The following is a 23057-nucleotide window of genomic DNA, read 5'->3' as shown; positions in this document are numbered from 1 at the left end:
CTATAATCCCAACCTCACTAAAACAAGGGCTGCGAGGAGCTCTTGGAAATCACACAACTTGCCTTAGCCCTGATCAGCCACAGTGATGTCTCAGGTGCAGAAGAGCTTGTTATATCCTAAAACTAACTTTTCTGTTTCTGCTCAAAAACCTAAGACATTAATGCAAAGTTAAAATTATCTGAAGATACATCTTCCCAGAAAAATGAATTTAGTAAACTTTCTAAAAACCCTCCGTCGTGCAACCCTCCTATACAAACTTTATTCCATTCTCCAATTTACACTCTCACACAGAATTTCTTGCTGCTTTTCAACAGCACTGAAAGGGAACAAAACTTATTTGACTGTCAAACACAGTCAAACATAGTCAAAACAGAGGCCTGTGACATCTATAAATTACAGCTATACTAGTAAGAGTACAATTATATATTAGGATATATTATGTAAATATGTATCAGGATATATATTGTTACCAATCCTGATATGCAAGTATAATATATAAATGTTTTATACAAGTATGTGAGCAAGGTGACCTCCAGAGGGGCAAGAGATGATGGGCACAGCAGCACATAGGAGGCATCCAAGTAACAAAAGCTGCCACAGAGAGGCTAAGATTAAGTCCCAGAGACTTCAGATAAGAATAAACAAGAAGGACGACTGGCAATGAAACAGATGAACAGTACCAAGTGCGGAGGAAACCCCTCGAAACAAGCTCCCAGCAATGCAGGGAATGTGACTGCAGCGCGTGTAGAAAATTCCAAGTCTTCCATCAGCTGCCATAAGAACCCAGGCAGGAAAGAAAGGCTGAGTGAGCAGGTCTCCCATCCTCTCCTTTCTAAGTTTCTGTGAGCGTGGATTTGCAGAATRTAACAAGCTGGTGAGCGATGGGATATTAGCTCAGCACTGGGATATTCAACACAGCTTGCCAGACTACCTAACGAGGCTGTGATCCTTCAGAAGGGAACTGGGCTCAAAGATGATCCCCAAGAACAGGATCCCCAAGAAGAGCTTTACTCCTGTGGGAAAGGTCAACGTACGTGGCGTCCCATAGATATCCAACATGTCCCAGACCTCTGCGGCAAGGAAAGCGCAGGGACAGTGCAACCAGCTTCCAAAGAATGCACTACCACAGAGTATCCTAACATCAAAAAGCAAGAAAACTAAAAAATTTAAATTCTCGTAGGAGAATACAAGGAACTAGATACACACTGCAAAAGATTATAAACAAATAAATAAGCAAAAAAAAGTAGCTTTTTTAATGGATAATTATTGGATAATTCCAATTATAATAATTCTAATTCCAATGCCAATTATAATTCCAATTATAATTATTGGATAATTCCAACAAAAATAATGACTCATCATCCACAATTAGTGCACGTGCTCTATATTATATATGGCAGATTTTAAAATATGTTAAACAACTGATTTCAAGGGTTGTTACGTTTTACTGGTTTTACTGCTAGTCCTGAGAACTATTAATGCCATTTTAAAAYAAATGACTTTTGGAAGTTTGGAAAATTTGCAATATAGTCCATGGCAACAGCAGCTGGCAATCAGTTTTGGATGATTCAGTGGCAGGCCTGGCCAAATGATTTAATACAGCAAGCTTTTTCTCTTACAGTTCTTACTGTTTTTACTAAACTCCATTAATTGTATTAACTGGATTAAAAATAATCCTTTGGGGAGAAAAAATAAACTAACTATAAGCTTGAAAACTATTAACGGGGTAGACATTTCTGCCTGGGACAACCTTTAAGTCCTTGAGAAAGTAAAAGTCACTCAGTAAATTTAATCTGTTTCTCTCCTCTATTCAGCCTGAAGAATGAATCATTCCTGATGTGTCAGAAAATACAAGAGCCCAACAGACCCTGTTGTTGTCTAGTATTTCTAAAAATAAATTGGTTCTTTTTAGTGCCAGAGACATCTGTAGGTAAGTCTGAGGAGCCTCCTGCTTTGCCATCAATCTGTGAGTTACTAATTAGATCTCAGGTTAACAGCACGCAACGAACAGRTGCTTTTTGCAGGAAATTTTATAATCTGCAACACTGTATATGTATAACAGCAATGCAATAAACAATGGAAATGCCAAGAGACAAATTAGTTCATTTCTGAAGGCCAATTAAAAAAAAGGGGCAGTTTAAACTTGGTGCCTGTTCTTTCTGCTTTTTTTCTTTTTTTTTTTTTTGATTTGAAAGAGAAGAAAGGAAACATAGTGGAAAAACTAATTTTATTGCCAAAAAAAGCTCTTGGTCTTTCATTTCTCCAAGTTTGAAAGGAGATTAAAGTCTTTCATGAGCTCGAGGAGTTCTCTCTTGCAGCACCTTCAACACAGCAACCAATAGGGAAGAGCRACAACAGGGAAGGTGGCTGAATGGGAGCAAGGCTGATCACTCACTGCCTGCATGTGAAATACGGCCAGCTAAACCACTGGCTTCTACGTGACATTGGGAAACAAGGGTAAGCCAAAGGAAAAATACGGATGAACGATCAATTTGGAAATGAAACCAAAATAACCCCCCCAAAAATAACAGCCACTAAAATTCTCTGACACTATGAAGTCACTTATTCTATTTCATTCTGTTGTTATCCAACACATCCAGGGCAAACAAAACACTTGGTTTACCAGAGGATTYGCTGTTTAATCATCCACAATACAGAGCTCGGGAAAATAAAAACACTTGCTGAAAGAAGTGYCAGGCAATCTCCAATTTTACACCAATAGTAAGGAGTCCAACTAACAGAAATGTCCCTGTACTAAATACATATACTGGAATAGCAAAGCACAGCAAGAAGTCACCATGTAGATGATAAATGGTCACGGGTGCTCCCTTCTCTCCTCCCCTTTCCACCCTCAATATAAAAAACACAAATCAAAACAAAATCCCTAGGAAGCTCAGGCCTGTAACTCTTCAAAAACATGTCTGTGTTAGAATTTGGCACTGACCGAGTGCACACAGTGACCAAATGAGGCACAGTTCAAGAGGTAACAGTTGTCTTTTGCAAAGGTGACTATAAGAACCTCCCTGGTAACTCTTATCATCTCCTAATTGAAAAGAAGGAAAATATTTTGGACATCAAGCATGCAGCTTAGAAGATATAACAGGATTTTGTGTATATCTCTGARCATATATTTGACAGAGCAAAGCAACCATCTAACCTATAGCACTACCATGTCTTCAAGCAACTWCAGAACAGTCTGAGTGTAGCTAACYTGAAACGATTGAAATACGGAGGTAGTTACAGAAGGTAGACAGATTTCAGGGATTGAAGGAGCTCATGAAAACAAGGCCTTTTTCCAAATTAGGAAAAACGTCATCCAGGAAGGGGAATCAGAATAGTAAATACAATTAACTATGAAAAAATGAGTGATAAACTCAAGACTCAAAAACACAAGCAGGGGAAGATGCACTGGCTGCAGGTCCATGTTGGCTGACATAGCATGGCAGGGGAGCATAGAGGACAGGGCCCGACATGCAGCAAAGGGAAGGACTCGTCTAAAGTGCAAGGCGTGAAATTGTTCATATTCTTTGAAATCTGGTGCTCTTGAGCCAGAGGATGCTTACTTGATTGAAGCCACAAGTCCCTGCTCCCAGGATCCTGCATCCACTGGATGCCGGTGGATCCTGCAGCTGAGAAGTGGGACAAAGTGGGAGCTGCAGGCACTGGAGCAAGCAGGGCCAGGGCACTGCTCAGGCTCCAAAATCACAGGAGATTCAGGCCTGAGAACTAAGCAACCATCACAGGGAGGATTCCACACAGGGACTTTRGCCAGGATTACAGCATATAAGCAACTACAGGGAAAATAAATCACAGAGCTCTCCCTGTTTGTGGCAGGAAAGGATCTCGTACGACTGGAAAACATTCTAGGCAGTGAGGGACATTTACACTCAGAAAGGAACTTGAGCAGCAAACACCRAGCAAACATACTGCATTCTCTAGAGACCTATACATTTCCTAAAACTCTGGGGGGGAAACTCGGGGGGAATTTTCTGTAGTGGCTGGGTAAATCCTACATACCATTTAGCACTGCAGTATAGTTGAGCAGGACAGCATAAGAAACAGCTCATTTCAAGTAAGTGCACTTTCTTCACCRAGTCAAAATTATCAAGAGATTTGTTTTTTATTATATATTTATGGCTTAAATTTATGATTTTTTTATTTACGAAAAAAAAAGTTCCATCAAATGCTACTGAAGAAATTCTATCACAAGGAACAGTTCCTAGAAAGTAACTGAGGAAAAAATACACCACATGTGGTCCTACAAGTCTGGCACTTTTCACATTTGCATTACTTACCTATCATACACATTGAGCAGCCAGTTAAGACACATGTCTACACAGAGGGGAACGTTCACCAGCTCTTTGTGTTTTTCTTCAAGTCCACTGTAGATGGTAGTGAGGCAGCTGATCACATCCTGGACACCAATGAGCTGGTCGTTTTGACTCAGCTTGTGCTGTTTGAATATTTCACTCGTTGTGTTCAGGTCCAACAGGTCCACTAACCAAAAGAAAAAAGAAAGAACACAAGTGCTTGAGCATGGCATACCTGTTCCCTGACTTCTCACCTARCAAACACTAAAGACAGATTTTTAGCCAACAACTAGGTAGTTTCCCTTTGGTAACACTATATGGTAAAAATGCTCTCTCTTACAAGGAGTTAACAGCATTTTGACTCTATATGTTTAAGAAATGAATAAGCAAGAAAAACACAGTGACACTGCAGAGCTCACAACATAAAAAGCTGCTGAAGATGCCTGCATAATTAGAGAATTGTCACCTCAGATGTACACACTGTGAGTCCACTCCATTTAGAGACTTCTCTGCGTCTACCATAAAGCAGGATCACATCCAATGACTATCATTTTTCATCACATGTAAAGCAGAGCAAACTTTTGGGTAACAACATTATCTAAAACGCAGGAGGGAGATACTAAGCCCCAATTAACCGAATAACAGTTGCTAAATGAAGGCTTAAAAGAAACTGTGGAGAGGTACAGGGTGAAGAAAAAAACGTTTAGGAAACTTTTTCCAGAATACTAAAGGCTATGCTTTCATGCAAAATATTTTGATTTTCTTTATCAGGCTCAAGATGCAAGCCTTCCCATGTATTTGTATGAGCAGTTTCTGATGTCACGGACTTCTGATGAGCGTCAATGGTCCCCCAAACCATAATCACATGTGACTGTAACTTTGCAAATATGGTTACTGGATAGTGAAAATTAGAAGTKGTTGATGAGCTCTTCTACTTCTTCTGCAAAACAAAATTAAAATGAAACTAATTTTGATGCAAAGGAAGGCCTAATAAAAAAGTTGATATAAGCCCTAGCACTATTTTTGACATTAAAAAAATGGAAAAAAATTTAAAAAAAGGTGCAATATATCACTATGTTTGCTACAGTATATATGATATGAGGTTGAAATACATTCTCAGCTCATGCAAAGCTCTTTCTGAGTAGGCAGTAATGCATTTGCTCTATAAATGTCATTTCTCAAAGGAAATGAAACATGACAATCTCTGATGTGTTGTAAATTGCTCTGCTCCAATAATGTTAAATAAGGACCCCAGAAGGGCAGCCTGTGCAAATCAGGTAAATCCAGCTYGAACTGAAAAATAAGTTCAAGGAGAAAAAAAAAAGCAGCAGCCAGACGAGACCAACCACCATGGCCAATTCTGTCCAGCACTCGGCAAGCACTCAACACTCACGTAAGGTTATAGACCAAGAGCAGGTTACATTCCCAAATCCATTTCCCCAGTTTACCATTCTCAACATCCCTGTAAAATGAAATCCAGTCCCTCACATTCCTATTTTTTTCTCCCTCACTGACACTGTCCATTTGATTCTAACATGAGACCTGCAGGAGGTTTTGTGGTTGTTTTGTTTTATCGGCTTTTTCTTCGAAGTGCTGTCCCATCTACTGGGGTGGAAATGAAGGCTAAACATGTGTCTCCCAAACAAGGTGATGTCCACATGGAGTGTCCATGTTAGGAGGGAAGCCCAAGGGAGCTGGGATGATGATCTGTATGAGGAAGAGAAGTCTGGAGGGGAGAGGGGTGGAGGGGAGGCGTTATTAATGCCAATGAATTAATGCCCTGAAGGGAGGGCATCAAGAAGATGGGCCAGGGTCTTTTCAGCGGTGCCCAGGGAGATGACAAGAGGCAGTGGACACACACTCAAACACAGTCAATTCCATCTCTTCCTAAGGAATAGCACAGACTGTCCAGAGGGCTTGTGGAGTCTCCATCCTTTGAGATACTCAAAAGTCATCCCGGACACGGGCCTGGACAATGTGCTCGGGGTGTCCCTCCTTGAGCAGGGGGGTTGGACCAGATGATCTCTAAAGGTCCCTTCCAACCTCAACCACTCTGTGATTCTCTGGCCTGAACTAGTAAGAAAACATACCAGAAATGGCTCACAAGCATATTTAAATTGTAAAACATGCACAACGCAATGCAGCTGATTTTATTTCAGGAGCCAGGTGCAAAGCTCTAACATGCTATCAAACAGGCATAAGCACGACATTCAGAACGGAAGGAAGAACAAGACACTTTAAAGGGAAAATCTCTGTAACTAGCTTTCTCTTTTTTTTTTTCCCTTTTTTTTTTAAATACACTTAAACTTCTAAAAGCGGCTTCCTTTAGGAAGATTCATATCACTTTCTTTTTAAAGCCAGTACAACTTTCCATTGCTTTGGAGTGCCAAACTGTTGCAGCCTTTTGGCTTAGCTTAGCAGAGCCACCCTTGCCCTGCAAACCGCCACGCAAGCAGACTGAGCAGCAAACTTCATGGCTCCACCTGCACTATTAAGGTCTCACATTCACACTCAGATGATGCCAAAGGAATTAAGAGGCAGGAGGGAAATATACTCACAGTATCTTTCTCTATAAAAGGAAACTCTGCGACTGCACTAATGTGAAATTAAGCAAACTGGATACTTTTGGATGACACTGCTCATGGAGAACAGCCTGAGGAAGCTATTTCTGTCCTTCCTTACTTCAGTGCTCACCTGGCTGAGCTGAGTGGAATTTGGATAAGGATGGTTATCCTGGTAGAGGCTGCCCACTAGCAGAGCTCCCTGCTCGGTCCAGTGGYATGATGTTCTCACTACACTTTAATTCCTGAATGTTTTAACTACACTGCTTTTATGCAGAAAGGGAAAGCTAACCTGAGGCTGGCTCAAAAATGCCCATGCTGGCTCAAAACCTATTGCACACAGCTCTTAAAGTAGTTTTGTAGTGTCAATCTGCATCTGCTTAAAATATGCTGGATGAGTCTCTAGTTACCCAAATGAACGGACATTGTGGTCACGTCTCTCCTTTCTGGAGCAAGGAGACTTTCCCAAARGAAAGTTATAAACAGCAACCACGTCACTCAGCATGGTTCGAGCAGGTGTATGCGAATGACTCAGGAGCAAGTAACGACTTGCAGCTGCCAATGGCAAATTTGAGGCTGCTGCAAACCCCACAGGAACTAGGCAGACCTTGCTGCGAAGCTTCAGCATGGAAAAGTCCTTGTGAGTGAGAGCAGCGCTTGCAAGAGCCCCGCTGATGGATGGAAGCCTCCAGAGCTGCTCCCTTCAGTCCAGGCTGCCTCCCTGTGCCCTCCTTGGCCTGCCGCGGTTGGCATTCCCATCAGCATTCTCACACTTTACATCACTTAAAGAAGTTCAGTGACAGGATGCTGAATATACGCGGCATTCTGGTTGTCCTTCTGCCTTCCAGTCCTACACTGCAGTATCTGGGGCAAAATCATTTGCTGAAAAGGAGCTCAGGTTTGCTGCAAAAGAATAAAACTGTACTCAGAGCCCAGTGCTCCGTGACTGCTCTGTACAACTGCAACACAGGGAATTCTCTCTGGCCCCTCTCTCGGGCTACAACAGGGAAGCGATCTCAGCCTGTGTGTTCAASAACATGAGACTGAAAAGCTACTCAAGAAGTTGTTCTTTCCAAAGCGCATACTTCTGCAGACTTCTACAAAATAAAGAGACGTATTTACATACAAGTATCACTCTGTGCAAGAATCTACCTTCAGGAAGGAATGAGAACTATGAAACATGACTCTACCCGCTTGTTTCTAATGAGAGGGGAAGAACTTGGAAACCTTGATTTTTTCGACACTGACAGCAAAGACTTAGAAGAGAGTTTTGCACCTGTGAAGTTTTCCAGAGCACAGTTCTGAAATGATGCATTCCCCAAATCTGCTTATACACAGCACTGGTACTGTGTCACCAGGCCTCACTGCAAAGTCAAAACCTATCAGGCACAAGTGGGACTGTGCCCCCTGCTTCAGCTTTGCCCTTGCAGCCTGTGCCAAAACGGCCCTTTCGCTTCTGTACACGCTGCAGCTGTGACAGCAATTTGTCACATTTTACAATTTACAATGACCTCATTTTCTAGTGATTTGTTTTGACACCCTCTTTGCCTTAGTACATAAGGCATCCAAATGCCTTTAAAGAACATCTGTGGTTAAAATTATGGCAAATGCAATGGAAGCCTAAAGTAACTCTGACCAGAGAATGAAGGATGAGCACAGAAAACAACTCTGTCCCTACATTAATATAAACAGCTAAAAACAAGAAAAGAAAGAGTCAACAGAAAGAATTCTCAGTCATGCTTAATCATTCTGCCCTTTCTCAGGAAGGAGTGTTAGCAGATACTGTGGCTACTTCAGCCCCCACTCAGGGGAACAGAACGAGGCTGAGAATCCCTGCATTCACAGAGAACTTCAGCTGTTCTGTCTATAACCATCCACTAAGCAAACAATGACACTACGAATAGTATCRATATTTTTTTTTTTTTAAGACTGTCTTAAAGTTGAGCTGGAGTAGAGAGAGTTCATGCTCAAAGACAATTCTCATAAAATCTAGCTCTGTGATTCTGTCTTTCATTAAAAGCCACACTGTTGTGCTCTTGCAGATTACACCAACTCTTGATAAACTATGCACACGTATTAGAGACAAAGGGGTTTTGGCTGCTGGGAGGAAGGACAGCAAGTCCTCAGCCTTCCTCCTGAGACAGAGACAGGGGACAAGAGACAGAGGGGCAGACAAGAAGAGAGCAGCAGAAAGCGAGAGCGATGCGGAGAGCAAGCGAGAGCCAGCAAYGCGAGCCAGTGAGGCCGAGGAGTGCCAGAGCAGGCAGGAGACCGTGCGGGAGAGCAAGAAAGCGAGGGCAAGAGCGAGCAGAAGATGCCAGGCGAGCCACGGGCTGAGAGCGGACCGAGAGGGGGAAGCTGAGAGCAAGCACAGGAGCGAGAGGCCAAGAGGGCCCCACTGAGAGCGCGGGAGGCTGAGAAAGCGCTAGCAAGTTGGAGAGGCTGAGAGCGAGTGAGCGGCCTAGTGCAAGCAGAGCAGGGCAGAGCAGCGCGCGGCGGCGAGACGAGCAAGGGCACGAGGCCGAGTGAGCACAGGGATGAGGCCAGGAGCGAACAGCTTCACGAACAGCAAAGCAGGAGGGAACTGGGGAGGCTCTTTAAAACGACAGTCTTCCCTCTGTCTCTTCCCTGCTGCTCCTCTGCCTCCTATTCCTAACCTCGTCCCCTATAAACCAGAGACAATACYCACATAGGGGAGGAGTTAGGAACATGTGAATATGGGAATGTTTATAAAAAYTGGTATATTTTGCAGATAAGGCAAGACAGGAAGTGTGCTCCTTCTGAAAGCTTCTCAGAGGGAACGAAAGCCAAGTTTGTTCAGTGCAGGTCGCCAGAGCATCTGCATGCCTGTCAGGAATGCAATCAGCAGCACCATTAGCATCRTTAGCAGGCAGTTGGTTTTCACTCTTCCCTGGAGAGCTGCATGCACAAGGAGAATTTTCCTTTGTTTTCTGCTTTTTTTTTTGTTTGTTTTTTATTCTTTTCTCTTTTTAGATACTTGCTGATAGGTACAACTGAATGTTGAAAGTCCCTAACGCTCTGTGTTTCTGTTGGGAAGCCAACCCGGGTGGGACCACAGTTTTAACTCTTCCACAGACAAGCTTTAGGCTTACATGCTACAGCAAAGATCCATTTTTTCACCCATTGCAAGAACACAAATTACAGGCTCTGCTTTTTCACAAAACATAAGACTGAGATGTGAAGGCCTCCAGCTTGACTGGAATTTCTGCGAGGAGCCTGCACAGGTCAGGAGCACCGGTGACAGGTACTCCCGGAGCCTTGTGTGCTGCTGCAGAGATGTGCTCAGCTCCCTGGAGCAGCTGGCTGGCGTYCCCAGCACAGCTCCATTCGCTGTAATGCACTACTGAAGCCCAGCCAAGAAGCTGGTGCCGAGATTAAGCTGCTGTTCCAAGGCTGTAAGGAAACGTAGCCCCCTGTGAAGACTGCTAAGTGAGCACATATGCATTAGTGAGAAAACCATAATGTGCGACCTGAATTAACCCCTTTTTTTCAATGAAGTAAGACTGTACTCCTCCAAACACACTTTCGTGTAATTTAAAAATGATTCACACTGCAGGAAGAGAAGAGAGGGAAATGAGGATGCGCTGCATGCAGATTGACAACATTGACAAGATGGTTTTCAACTTTCTCTTGATGAAGCTCAAAAATCTAAAATACCAAGCCTAAAGATGACTTCTAGTGAGCTAGGTGCCAAAGACGCAGCTAAGGTTAGGCTTCTGCACAAACTATGGACAAAAAGTTCCGCAGGAACTTAAGGAAGCATTTCTTCACTGTGAGGGTGACAGAGCCCTGGAACAGGCTGCCCAGAGAGGTTGTGGAGTCTCCTTCTTTGGAGATCTTTAAAACCCGCTTGGATGCAGCCCTGTGCCACGTGCTCTAGGTGACCCTGCGTGAGCAGGGGGGTTGGACTCGATGACCTCTGAGGTCCCTTCCAACCTTCGGCATTCTATGATTCTATGATTCTATGAAAGTGACAGAGCTACCACTAACTTTTGTTTGTTTTTGGTTTAGTTTTTTTCTTTCTTCGCCTGTGTACCCTCCCAGAGCGCTGAAGCCGACAGGCCCTCGGGCAGCCCCAGGCCAGGCAGTCCTGCTGCCAGAGCGGGGCTGAACGAGCGGACACCCCCGCTCTGTACAACTTACTCCTCCCACTGATAATCTGTCAATGAGAGACCCTTGCTCAACATTAACGTCCTTAGGCTTACGCCGACCCACCCTCCCTTCCCTAAGTCCAGCACAGAAATGCTCCGTTGTCTCGATGAGCAAACTCACAGCACAGAGCTTTCTGCAGTCTTCGGATCTTGATGGCCGTGCGGTAGGCAGAGAAGCGAACGTTGTTCAAGTCAGCTGAAACCACAGAACAGAAAGGTGAACAGCCTGAAAGAGTGTCCGTACGTTTATTCTACATACACATTTTCACGCTCCTACACATTGGAAAGCATCTGATATTATTTCACTGCAAAGAGGAGAAGAGACAGGACACAACATTTTTGAAGAAATTAAGACAACTGGGAAGTTGAGACTCATTCTAAAAAATCCACCTCTCTGGCATTGAGAGGCCAGGGCTCCGGTGGCTGCCACAACAGAGACGCTCACGCTGCTGTCCTGGCGCACGTAGTGCACGTACGTATTATGGAGCGGGGAGAGCTAGTTTCCTGACAAGTGTTAGAATAAAGTACATTTCTTGGTGAGTTTACAAATCCATCAGACACATGTCTGAGACAGGGCCAATGAAGGTCACAGTAGCTGAGAAAAAAAAAATTAACTTTGACTTTGTTAACGACGCTTTGACAAGGACAGTTGGGCGAAAGGACAGAAAGGACAAGCTATAAACAATCTATTTTAGGAACTGATAGGTATAGGAATATTTTTCTTCGGTTAATAGCATTTTATCCTTCCACTCCCTAGAGAGGGAGGTTTCACAGTAAATGCAGATGTTAGCAGGGCATGTTGAACGATCTGTTCCCTAATATGATCCAGCCTTTATTGATAGTGTAGCTGCTCTGATATATTACCAGACTTAGTTCCCTGCAGGCTGTGCATCCTGCCTGCACAGAGCCCACATCCTTGGACAATCCCGTGTGGATTTAAAAGAAATAAACAAGATAGAGCATTAAAGTGAAGAGTCATGGCATATTATTCAGATTTAAAATTACTCAAAGGGAATACACACTACATGATCAAGGCAGCATGTTTCTGGCAAAGTGTGTCTGATCACAATGTGAGAAATGCTTTGGTATGTGCAGTTCATGGCAATTCAGACATGGTTTGCAGACAAATGCAGGTTTTAGAAAACTCACAGAGCAAATACTATACCTATCATAACAGTTTATGTTAAGAAATGCACTCACCTAAGGACTGGAAGAGTTCAATCATTTTAGGATGATCCCAACAGGTTGTTTGTGTCTGGTGACTACAACGGAAAAAGATAATCAAAGTTTAAGGAGATAAACAAATACACAGCCTAAGGAAGGAAACAAAACCACAAAATCTTCAGGGTTTAAGAGGGAAAAAAATCCCTCAGGTCTTATATCAAAATACGTGATCTATGTTTTGATGCTCTGATGTTTTTAAATCACCAAGTAGCTTAGGCAATAGTCCAGCTACTTTTTTTTTTTTTTCTTTTTTTTTTTTTAACATTCTATAAATACTTTTGATTCTTTCTAAGAGGGATGGTATCAGTTCTGCTCTGATTTTGAATCTTAGAGGTACATTAACAAGGTAAAAACGCCATTTTTGCTGCCAGAGCACTGCAAAAATATTGCAAAAGCTCTTTAAAAATCAAAAGCATAACAGTTTTTATTTCAGAATAGGGTATATCTTAACACTTCTCAATACATATGGCAATCTTAATAGGTACCTATAACATATTTAATGAAAAATCCTATTCTGTGCAATTTTCAAGCACTTATCTAACTCGTATCTGATTTTAGAGCATGTTCTACACTAGTGCTCACAGAATAGGGAGAATCAATAGGCAAAATCACTTAATCCACCATTTAGCACTGCTGTTTAATTCACCAAGGTTTCAGATACACAGCCATATGAACCAAAAGGCATTTTCCCTTAGGTCTGCTGAAACCTCAGTCTTTCTGTGAGCCACATTTTACTTCTATTTCTGCAAATCCACTGCCAGGATGATTGTACATTTTTGATGCACAAAATGTTTAAATTTCAATTAATTAGTTGGAAAATTCATTAGAGAAGCTGTGTTGAAAAAAGAGCACATCACATTCCTCTAAAGAATTATAAAGTTAATAGTGAAAATAAAATGATGCCAAGTTAGCAAATTAAATAGTAATGACCTCAGGATATATCTTATTTCATCTTTGCTTTACTGAAGGAAAGAAAAGTGATCATGGACACATGCATCTTAACTGCTGCTGCCCTGGCTCCTCAGTGATTTTTCTGCAGAGTGAAACCTTCTCCAAACAAAGTGAGAGCTGAGGGCCCTTCTCTGCATTAGGTTTCAAGACACTCCACCTGAAAGTTCATGTGCTGGATCCCAGAGCAGGCTATAAGCCCCACTTCACACAAGTGTTTCAGCTCCGGGCCTGACCTGGCTTCTCTCCGTCTTTGCCAGGCTTAACTCTTTCTGCCAGGTGTATCTGGCACCATCGAGTCTTTGTGGCATGTTTGCTACAAAGACTAACTTCTATTCCTATTAACTCGGTATAAATWATATCTTCTGTGAGGCACTGAATGTACTTGAAACAGTTCCTCAGAGCCCTTCCTGATTCGGAATCTCACTGAAGTTCATCTTAACCTTTGGATGCACTCGCAGCTGGAGTATGTATTTTAATGCTTTTCTGAGAAGATCTACTTCCCTGAGCCGCGACTTTTCCTGGCTTCCAGTTTCATAATACCACTAGATCTCCCTTCATGTCTCAAGCTATGAATAGGGCACTTGGGCCTGGGTATGTTCAGCAGAGAGCAGAACAGCAGAAGAGACCTCCAAAGCCTAACGTACGGCTTGAATCTATTGSTATTTTTACTTTAGAAGTTTCTAGAAGGACAGTTTACAACACCACTATGCTACTTTTTAAAAAAGTCACTTGTAAGATCATTATTTCCCTAGCAGGTGCACACCAAGAAATCATTTGGTGTTTTGCCAGCATTAAGGCCGCAGACTGTCKGGCATTCTCAAAAACCTCAGTACAACAACCAATTACAGCATCTCAGAGAGAAGAACACATCCAGTTTCTGTAAACAAGAACAGAAAAACACAGTGTCATGCCTTGTATTGATCAACCCATTAGATAACCTCAAAAACAATCCCCGAACTGCTCCGGTAGCGAGGATTGAAGTTGCTGGAGCAACTGCAGCTGCCRAACAGCACCATTACCACGGTAAGTGGGCTGCTGCCATTACCATCCTAACCATTTGGAATTGGTTTGTGCCGTCACAGCCAGCTGCAGGCATCCACCTCCTTCATCCGGTAGGTCATCAGTTCAATAAAGCTTGTTTTAAGGATACGCCTTCAGCTCAACTCCCCCAACCAAAGAGCGGGAAGAAAAGAAAAAAAAAAACACAACATGCAGGCTAGCGATTTTACTGTCAACAACAGAAGTGAAAAGGATTTCTTAGCTCCTGATCAAAGATTCTGACTTGAGAGACCTTCAAATTTCTGTGTTAGAAGAACAGATAGATAATACTTAAAAAACCATATAATTTTCCCTCGCTATTTTAAATGCTAAAGTATTAGCACAAATGCTGCATATAAATACATGCTTGAGCTGAATCAAATCTTGTTACTGCTTCAGAAGTTCAACTGCTTTCAAAGAAATCATTCATGTTAAAATCAGCATGAATAATAAAAATAAGACCTTTTCCAAATCACAGCCTCTGCTTCACAGTTTACCATTTTCTGGAATGAGAAAATATGCTGCCATGACGAAACCCGCTTTGTATTTGTGAGGCGTTGCAAAAATCCCACCTGGGAAGTGCAGCAGACTTGCAAAGGTTTATTGGCAGCAAATGTCCTCCCCATACAAATAACAATGGACTTGTAGCAAAGGCTGAATATTTTTTTTTCCTTTCTGGTAACAAATTGTTAAATTCTGTTAGATCCAAAATAACCTTTTTTTTATTTAAAGAGGAAAAAAAAAGGCAAAGTATTGGAAAAAACTTTATTTTTTTTTCCAGAAATATATCTACATAGTGCAGTACACTCCGGTAATGTCTAACAGGGGTTGGATGCAAAACTAAATGCACCTTCTAAGCAGTTTATAAAACTGTGAGGAGTTGATATTACTAATCAAATCTTTTCCCTAAATCAGCTTTAAGAAAACCTTTCATTTAAAATGCCTTTCAGACAGTCTCATTATTAAAGTGTATACTTAAATACATCGCTTCAAAGGCAATTTTATCTGAAACATTAAAGCTGTTTTAAGCATGACAACAAGCCATGCAAAACGATGTTACACTTTCCTATTTTATGCAGATTTAACATGAAGCACAGAAGCTAAGCAGCCACCCCACATCTCTGTACCCTGCTCTAGCATCTACTTTCTCATCTTAATGTAGTAAAAACTGACCAGCTAAACTTTCTCCTTGTACAGAAAAGCAAGAACACRGTATGAAACACCCAAGAATAATGACCAGAAAGTATTTTTGGATTTCTCTTTCCAATAGAGGCAGGAATACAAGGMTGTGTAATAATGGGCTTTTAAAACCCCTCATTCAATTCCTTTATACTTCACATATGATAACTACCTGCTCCTAGGATTATAAGAGAAGAGAGGAACAGCTTCCTGTGGAACTGTAAAAGGGGACAAATCATCCCTTGATTAAGGACTGTCTAAAATTACCTGAAAACTACCTGGCAGCTACTAAACAGCTGCATGAGGTGACTGTGACCATAGCAGCTTCATCTGAGGAATCCTGCAAGAGCATTTGTCAAACAAGCAAAAGGAGCAAATGATCCCACGGGCTGCTCAGGCGGGAGGAGGCAGCACCTCACCCCTCCTGCCCTCACACTGTCACTGCCACCATTCGCTACCTCAGCACAGCCCACGGACTAGACCTTGTTTTCAAGACAGCAGACAAGCCTACATTGGACACGGCCGGGGGAAAAAAAATGTGACTATAAGTTAAATAAGAGGGCAGAGGGAGAAAGTGGTCTCAACAGTGACATTTCTTAACGCAATATTTTGTTCGGTAGCRGTTTCATAATATGCAAGGGCTTTTACGTGCACACAAATTGACTTCAGAGAAAGGGAAAAAAAATGATGTGCAGATAACCTCCCTCTGCTACAAATAAAATTGTCAGACTAAGGAGTCGTTTTATTAGGAGCTCCACACAGGAGGCAGGCAAGACAAAGTGCCTCTGGTGATTTGGTTTGTAAAGCAGCTCTCTGAAATATGGTCTATCCTGTGCTGTAGCTACAGTAGCTTYTGTGCACTGATACAAGACTAATGCAAACATCAACCTCTGAAAAATGTGCTCAAAAAAACCAYAGCATTGGATGGTCTTGAGCAGATGACATGGGCTTACTGAAAATTGGGAGAATCTTTCTGACAGGGAAACACAGTTCCTTTTATGCAGGTTCCCAGCAGAGCAATCTATTCCAAGATATGTTTGGCAGTGGCTACCATCGCATGTCCATTACTGCCCAAATGCTAAAAGCAGCTTGGGACATTTCTCTGCTTCTCCGATAGCTTGCTCGGTATATACAAATAAATCACATCTATAAGAATATATTTTTTAAAGTAAATAACTAATTACACACTCACATATTTTCCATATGTGTATGAAAGGTGTCATTCTCACAACACTGAAATGCACACCGAAGCTGTGTGCCCTTCTCACCAYAGCACCCAAATTGCTCCAGTCACTTTTGGCGGAGCTCCTGCTCAGGAGGACAGAGCTCCAGCTCCACTCACGTGCGCTCCCTAACTCCTGGGAAGCCCAGGAGGCAATCCGTGCAAACTGGAGGGACTGTTTTCCCCATACAGACACAACACAGTGCCTTCAGAAAGTTGAGCCCTGAGAGGAAACGCTCTGCTACGAGTGCGCTGAAATGTCATTTTGTGTATTTCCCTATAGAAAACAATCTGGAGCCCTGAATGCAAGAAAATTTAAGCTTGCAGAAAAGCTGGGAAATCCAGAAGGTAGAAGCTGATCAAAATTTGGAATGGGCTTGAACGTTAGGTGGTATCTTACCATATTAATGAGAAAAGTTTATCGTTTTAGTCATTTAACCAAACTTCTGGAAAGGAAAACGGGCACTCAACAAACCTACACAGACTTCCTTCACTACCCCAGGTTTGGTGGCAGTTCTGTCCCAGGTTTCGCTGGGAAATAAYTTTTCTTTTGCAAAGATATTTTATGAATTTGATTTATGCTACTGTTATCAGAACATTACTCAATTCAACAGTTTTGTAGAACCTTGTCCACAATCAATTGAACTGCCTATGGCAATAGACTGAATAACATAGACAAATTTGAGAAATAAAAGTGTGGCTTTACTTAGATATACTAAGATTTTACAGAGCATGACCTAAACCTTGCATGTGCATGTGCTCGTTTTGAGTTTGCCAACACATATGAAGAAAAATTGCTCAAACATTAGGACGAATACAAATCCCCCCCCTTTTTTTTTTTCCTGCTCTTTTTCCTTAAAACTACCTAAGGTGATTCATTAGATATCACTATCAGCTCTGGTGATTTTGAAGACCTTCGAAGCAATTAGTAGAACATAATGAAATAATTTTACTACCTGTAACGACACTATTGCACCACAGGCAAATCTAGTACACAAACTACAGAAACTCAGCAGTGTTTCTGTATGCGGTGTGCTTGACTACATACTTGGTTCACATTTACAACCTGCAATGACAGGTATGTGCACATACATTTATTTATGAAGGTGTGTATATATACTATTCCCCTATTTAATTATGAAATGATTCATTGTTTTGTGAAGGGACATTTATTGTACCGTCTCCACTGGTTCTTTGAAAGTAAATCCCTTTGTGTAGCTGGTCCTGAAGTATCTCAGTTTTTCGTATAAATTAAAAGACACCCTGGGATGACACAGACTTTAAGGTCAAACTACAGCAGCAGAAAGCTGTATCAMCACGATGCAGATGCAAAGGCTTGACGCTGCTGTGACGCTGCTGTGAGAGTCGCTCCAAGCAGCACCTTCTCTCTCAAGTATTCAACAGGCCAGATTGTAAAGTGAGAGGATATGTAGCTTCATTAAAGAGCAATAATAGTTGGACTTATTGCCCATCTTGTGCACTAGGAAAAACAAGGTCTACAGGAGCTCAGGATGTTGAGATTTCACCTGCATGTACTGTGTGCCATTAGATGACATTTCTGTGCTGTGGAGGTGAGCCAGCCTACAGGATTAGACCACAAGTGTTGTGGACCTGCTTTGTTGTCCCACACGGCTCATGCAATGAAGTACTGAAAGTGTTTCACCAACTGAGCCRTAAGAGGATTCATTCGATGTATTTTTTTGGTTAGTGTCACAAGGTTTAGTTATTCAAGGAGGGACATCTCTCTTCTGCCAAATACTACTGACACAATATAAGCCATACAGTAAAACATATATCCATTAATAGATTGTACAACAAGACAATGTAATTAATAAATCCTATACATCTCATTGTATTAGACTTAGACATCTAAATAACTAAAAGTAAATGCTGTAACCAGAACAATTCTAATTAAAAAAATTCTACAAATTGACAATTTTTTCTAAAGTTTAAATAACAGACATACCTCACCTTACAATTTGCTTCTTACCCGTTATGATTACAGGCAGCTTTCTAATTATTAAGTGAAAAAGATAGTCCTTGTTAAAAGAAACACTTGCTGGTTGAAAATAAAGAACAGACAAGTAATGCACTGTTTAAATTATAATCTCTAGAAATAAGTGAACACTCCAGGTCAAAGGAACAGAGTAAGCTGAACATCTCTAAGCATTTTAGGCTGCCTATGGACTTGGAGAAAAAAAAACCCAATTCCCACTTCTCAGTTTTGTTTTTTCCTACACGAAAGACACTTGAGACATGAATATTTTTGCATAATTTCTTATTACGGAYCAGGACTATCCCTATGCTACTCATAGCCACTGCCTTACAATGTGAAAACAGACACTGGAAGACTACTCGGAGATTATGCTAAGAAGCTTCACAGTCATGAAGAGAAGGTCATGTGCAAAAAAAAAATAATTGAAATTAGGATCTTTACTGATCACTAATGAATCTACAGCAGAATTATATTTTTGTTGCCCCTGCCAAATTTCAAACAGGGTAACAGCATCCTCTCTGTACAGATGTGTTATYTGATCTACATATTTTTTTTAAATCCATTAGAAAATACTGTTTTGAATTGAAAAAAAGAGTTGGCATGATACATTGCAAGAAGGGTAAGGCATTTTAAAAGCTGATGAAACAATTTGCATTCACATATTCTGAAATTCCTCCACAGAAAACACACTACTGTATTTGTAAAATAGATAATGAAGACCAGCCCAGCAACTCGTAATTGAGAAAATCTCAAAACTGAAATATCTACCTATCTGCATATACACGTAGCCTTGCCTACAGGTTCTCTTCCCCACACAAAAATAAAATGAGCATGAGAAAGACTTCCTGAAGAGCCTTCAAAAATCTAGGAACAGAAAGCAGCTTATTTCCTTTGCTCCATGAGGCATACATATGTGTGTGTGTGTGTGTGTGTGTGTGTGTGTGTGTGTGTGTGTGTGTGTGTGTATGCATATATATCTACCAAAACCTTTGCAAAGCAACCTATGAACAATTAATTCCACTGTGTGCTAGCCTGAAGAAAACCAATTTCTGTCTCATCAGTTACCACTTTTATGACCAGAAGTGGATTAGCAAACCCTGAGCACACTATGCACACTGTTTTGCAGCCCTCTCCATATTACTCATTAGTCCCATTCTCTTTCATAAAGACTCAACTTTTTTTTTTAGCAACATTTAGATTTCACAGATTCATTTTTTTTTATCAAGCCTTTTGTTTCGATCATTTAACTATTGCAGCAGAGAAGAATCAAACTAGAGAAATGCAAAATCTTCTATCAAGCATCATTAAGAAAAAAATAAAAAAGGAAAATCAAACAGGTTGTGAACAGGACTACAGAGTCACCTCTACTGGTGCAAAGTCATTTGGTAAATTTGGTTTATAGTAGAGGAGATTCRGAGAGGAGGAAAGAGGCTAAAAACCTTGTTTATATGCTCAGTTCAATTCAATATCTGCCATCAAGCAGGGCAGAGACACTTTAACAAACCTGGGCTCAAAGAAATATGATTAAACACAACTCCAGAGGCAACAGACAAGGTGGCAGCAAACACGGTGGGAAGAGCAAACCACACTCGGAAGCCCSTCACTACTGGTCTCAGGAGAGAAACAGAATAAATGTTGCTTTTCTGAAAATACAGGCGTCTTGCACCATTTTGACATTCTCCTTACAGATTCACTGCCACCTAGAACACTCTTCTGCCTTCTCACCTTCAGCTCTGTATTGTTTTTTCCTAAATTTAACCTTCCACGTGCAAAAAAAAAAAAAAAAAAAGAAGATGGCATTAGTTTTTTAAATTCTCATCTTAACAGAGGTAAAACTACAAGATCCTGTGCTGCTGTGTCACTTCTGGAACACCTTGCATTTCTCAGGCAAGGACATGAGAAAGGAAGAAAAGCAACCAAAATGAACTAGACACATGAGCTTATGGTGACTAAGCAGAGCACATACTTTTATTCAGAATTCAAGTAGCCTGATTTCAATTACCTTCAACTTCACTTTGGAAATGAATAAAAAAATTCTCAGCCATCAATCACTGAAACATACTTTTATTCCCTCCATCCTCTATTTTTTCTTCCTATCCAATAAAATGAACAACTGGTACCTTAAACTTTATTTCCCAACATAKGACTCTCACTATAAAAGCAGGAACTGTAACTGGTCTCAAAGGATATGAATTACTGGGAGTTATCATAAATTTTCTTTCTGCTCAAGTTGTGTTTTACATCACCAGTGCCTCATTCAAATATGCTAGAATAATTAAAAAATATCAGTGAGAACATTAAATAACAAGTTAATCTGCACTTTTCCAGAGATTCCTTCTGCATAAACTATCTCCACGAGATCCTCTTCACTGCTCTTAAGAACTGTACTGCTAAAGCTCATTTAATCTCTCCAATCAACTACAGTTTTATGTCAGTACATTTTCCCTTCAATTTTCTTAACTTCATCTGAAATTTGGGAATGGTAAAGGAGAGATAGAATATTTCAAGCTAAGAGTATTCTGATCATACTTAAAACAAATGAAGTTCAAAATCCACTCTTCTCTGTCTTTTTTTTTTTTCTTTAACTCTGTATTTTGTCTACTTGCTGCTGCCAACTCTGAAGTATGGGTCAGCACAGAGTAAGGAATGAGAGCCCTGCCAATGTCAGTCTGTCAGTCATAAATTCACTATTCCTCTCCAACCTCCCCAACAGACAACAACAAACACCCCCTTCTTCTTCCTCCCCTCCTCCCAAACCTCCAACCACTGGTTGCAGGTCACATCAACCTCCTCTTTCAAGACAAGCACCATGACATCACTGCCATCAACAGCACCTATTGAGTTGAAAGTAGAGAACAATCGACTGRAAAAGTCTTCTTTGAGGTGCTGCAATTAATTCTGCTGACTTCATTAAAATGATCCTTGAAAAAAAAAATCTAGTTTTTAGGTTGAGGCAGCTGTGAAGACCCTGACCATCAGACAACTCGCCTTACTCTCCCACTCCRTAACCACTCTTCCCGTGCCAGACCATTAAAGCAGGTAAGGACGGATGCTGGGCTGGCTCCCCAGCCCCAGGGCAGCCCGGCTGCTCCTGCTGGAGCAGGCCCTGGGTGTCTCTGCTACTTGGCCACTGAATGCRGTGCTGGCACGATTGCACCCAACGTGACGACTGGGAAGACGAGCTCTCTGCTCAACTTGGTTACCAAATTTAACAATGCACCAAAGAGTGAACTGGAGGATGAGACCTCCCCTTGGGCAGGGGAGATGCCCATTAAATTCGCAGAACACTCATTATTTCTCTGAAATAGGAGAAAAGGCTAGGCATGTGAAAGATTCAAGTTAAAAACTTTGCTATGCTCAGTGTGATTCAAGAACTTCAGCCTTAGTCCATTCTATCACAAATGGTGGTCATGAGGGGCAAACTATCGTTTGTCCTTGAACTATTTATGCTGCTCTGTATCAATCTCTCTCATCTCTGAACTTYCCCAGGCATCCACAAACCTGCCCATAAAGGCACTTGGGTCCTGCAAACAATTCACTTTAACCTCCTGGTGGTGATCGGGTAGAGCAGAAACATGAGTCACCATCTTTCACAGCCCACRAAAGACTTAGACATAAGAGAAATGACTGAAGAGGAAAGTTTTCCTCTTTTCTCTACAGTTTTATACTTCAAAGTTTCTTTCATTACTGTTGTAGATAGGATAAATTCAATTGCACAGCTGCCTGAATCCCTCCCTGATGGTCCCTGATGGAGGGACCTCCCTGTCCAACTTTCGCTGCCTCCTCTTCCTTGGTGGGTTGCGGGAAAGAGCCTCTTTTCCAGCAGATCTTCTGTAAGGCTCTCTAAGATGTTTTAGCACATGAACAAACCCTTTTACAGGGTTTTTACAGACAACTCGAGTTTATTCATAGTCATTTTTCTTCTTTTGCCAGTTACCTGTCTTGGACAACTCCACACAATAAAACCAATTTCCACACAAAACTGTTAAAACAACTGCCATACTCAAGAACGATGACAACAGGTTTGACTGACACAGATTTGCCACTACTAATGTCACAGCTCTCAAACGCTTGTAAACGGTTCGCAGCACAAAATGTGTCGTGCTCAAATTTATGACAGCACAACATGCAAGARTCCCACAAATTCACTGATACTTCTTTAGAAGGACTTATTTGCAGGACCTCTTTATAGTTACCTACAGTCCTACTGTCATACAGCAGGATGCTACATATAGTCAAACTGGTAACATCTCAGGAGAGATTTTGTTCAGCCTGCACTGCTCTGGGCCTGGTTTACAGTACCCTTACATGCTGATGGCTTATATAAGCTTATAGCTTCATTTACCTCTGGCAAATAGCTCTCTGCCTCTCAGAGAAGCAGTCTTTAACCTCTGCATTTTAGAT

At 41.4% G+C, this 23057-nt stretch overlaps 1 protein-coding gene across 1 annotated transcript in view; it reads right to left on the bottom strand.

Moving 5' to 3' along the window:
• The window catches only part of UTRN (utrophin), a 344252-nt gene that overhangs the window by 48962 nt on the left and 272233 nt on the right, over positions 1-23057 (bottom strand). Inside the window, exons 58-60 of the mRNA XM_026044733.1 lie at positions 12244-12305; positions 11165-11239; positions 4296-4497 (exon numbers count right to left, since the gene is read on the bottom strand). Coding sequence (XP_025900518.1) covers positions 4296-4497; positions 11165-11239; positions 12244-12305 — 339 coding nt within the window. The remainder of the gene's footprint in view (positions 1-4295; positions 4498-11164; positions 11240-12243; positions 12306-23057) is intronic.

This window comes from Nothoprocta perdicaria, unplaced genomic scaffold (genome assembly GCF_003342845.1).
Source record: "Nothoprocta perdicaria isolate Ctin4 unplaced genomic scaffold, notPer1 scaffold_38, whole genome shotgun sequence".
NCBI classification, from domain to species: domain Eukaryota; kingdom Metazoa; phylum Chordata; class Aves; order Tinamiformes; family Tinamidae; genus Nothoprocta; species Nothoprocta perdicaria.
This window is presented reverse-complemented; position numbering and strand designations above follow the sequence as displayed.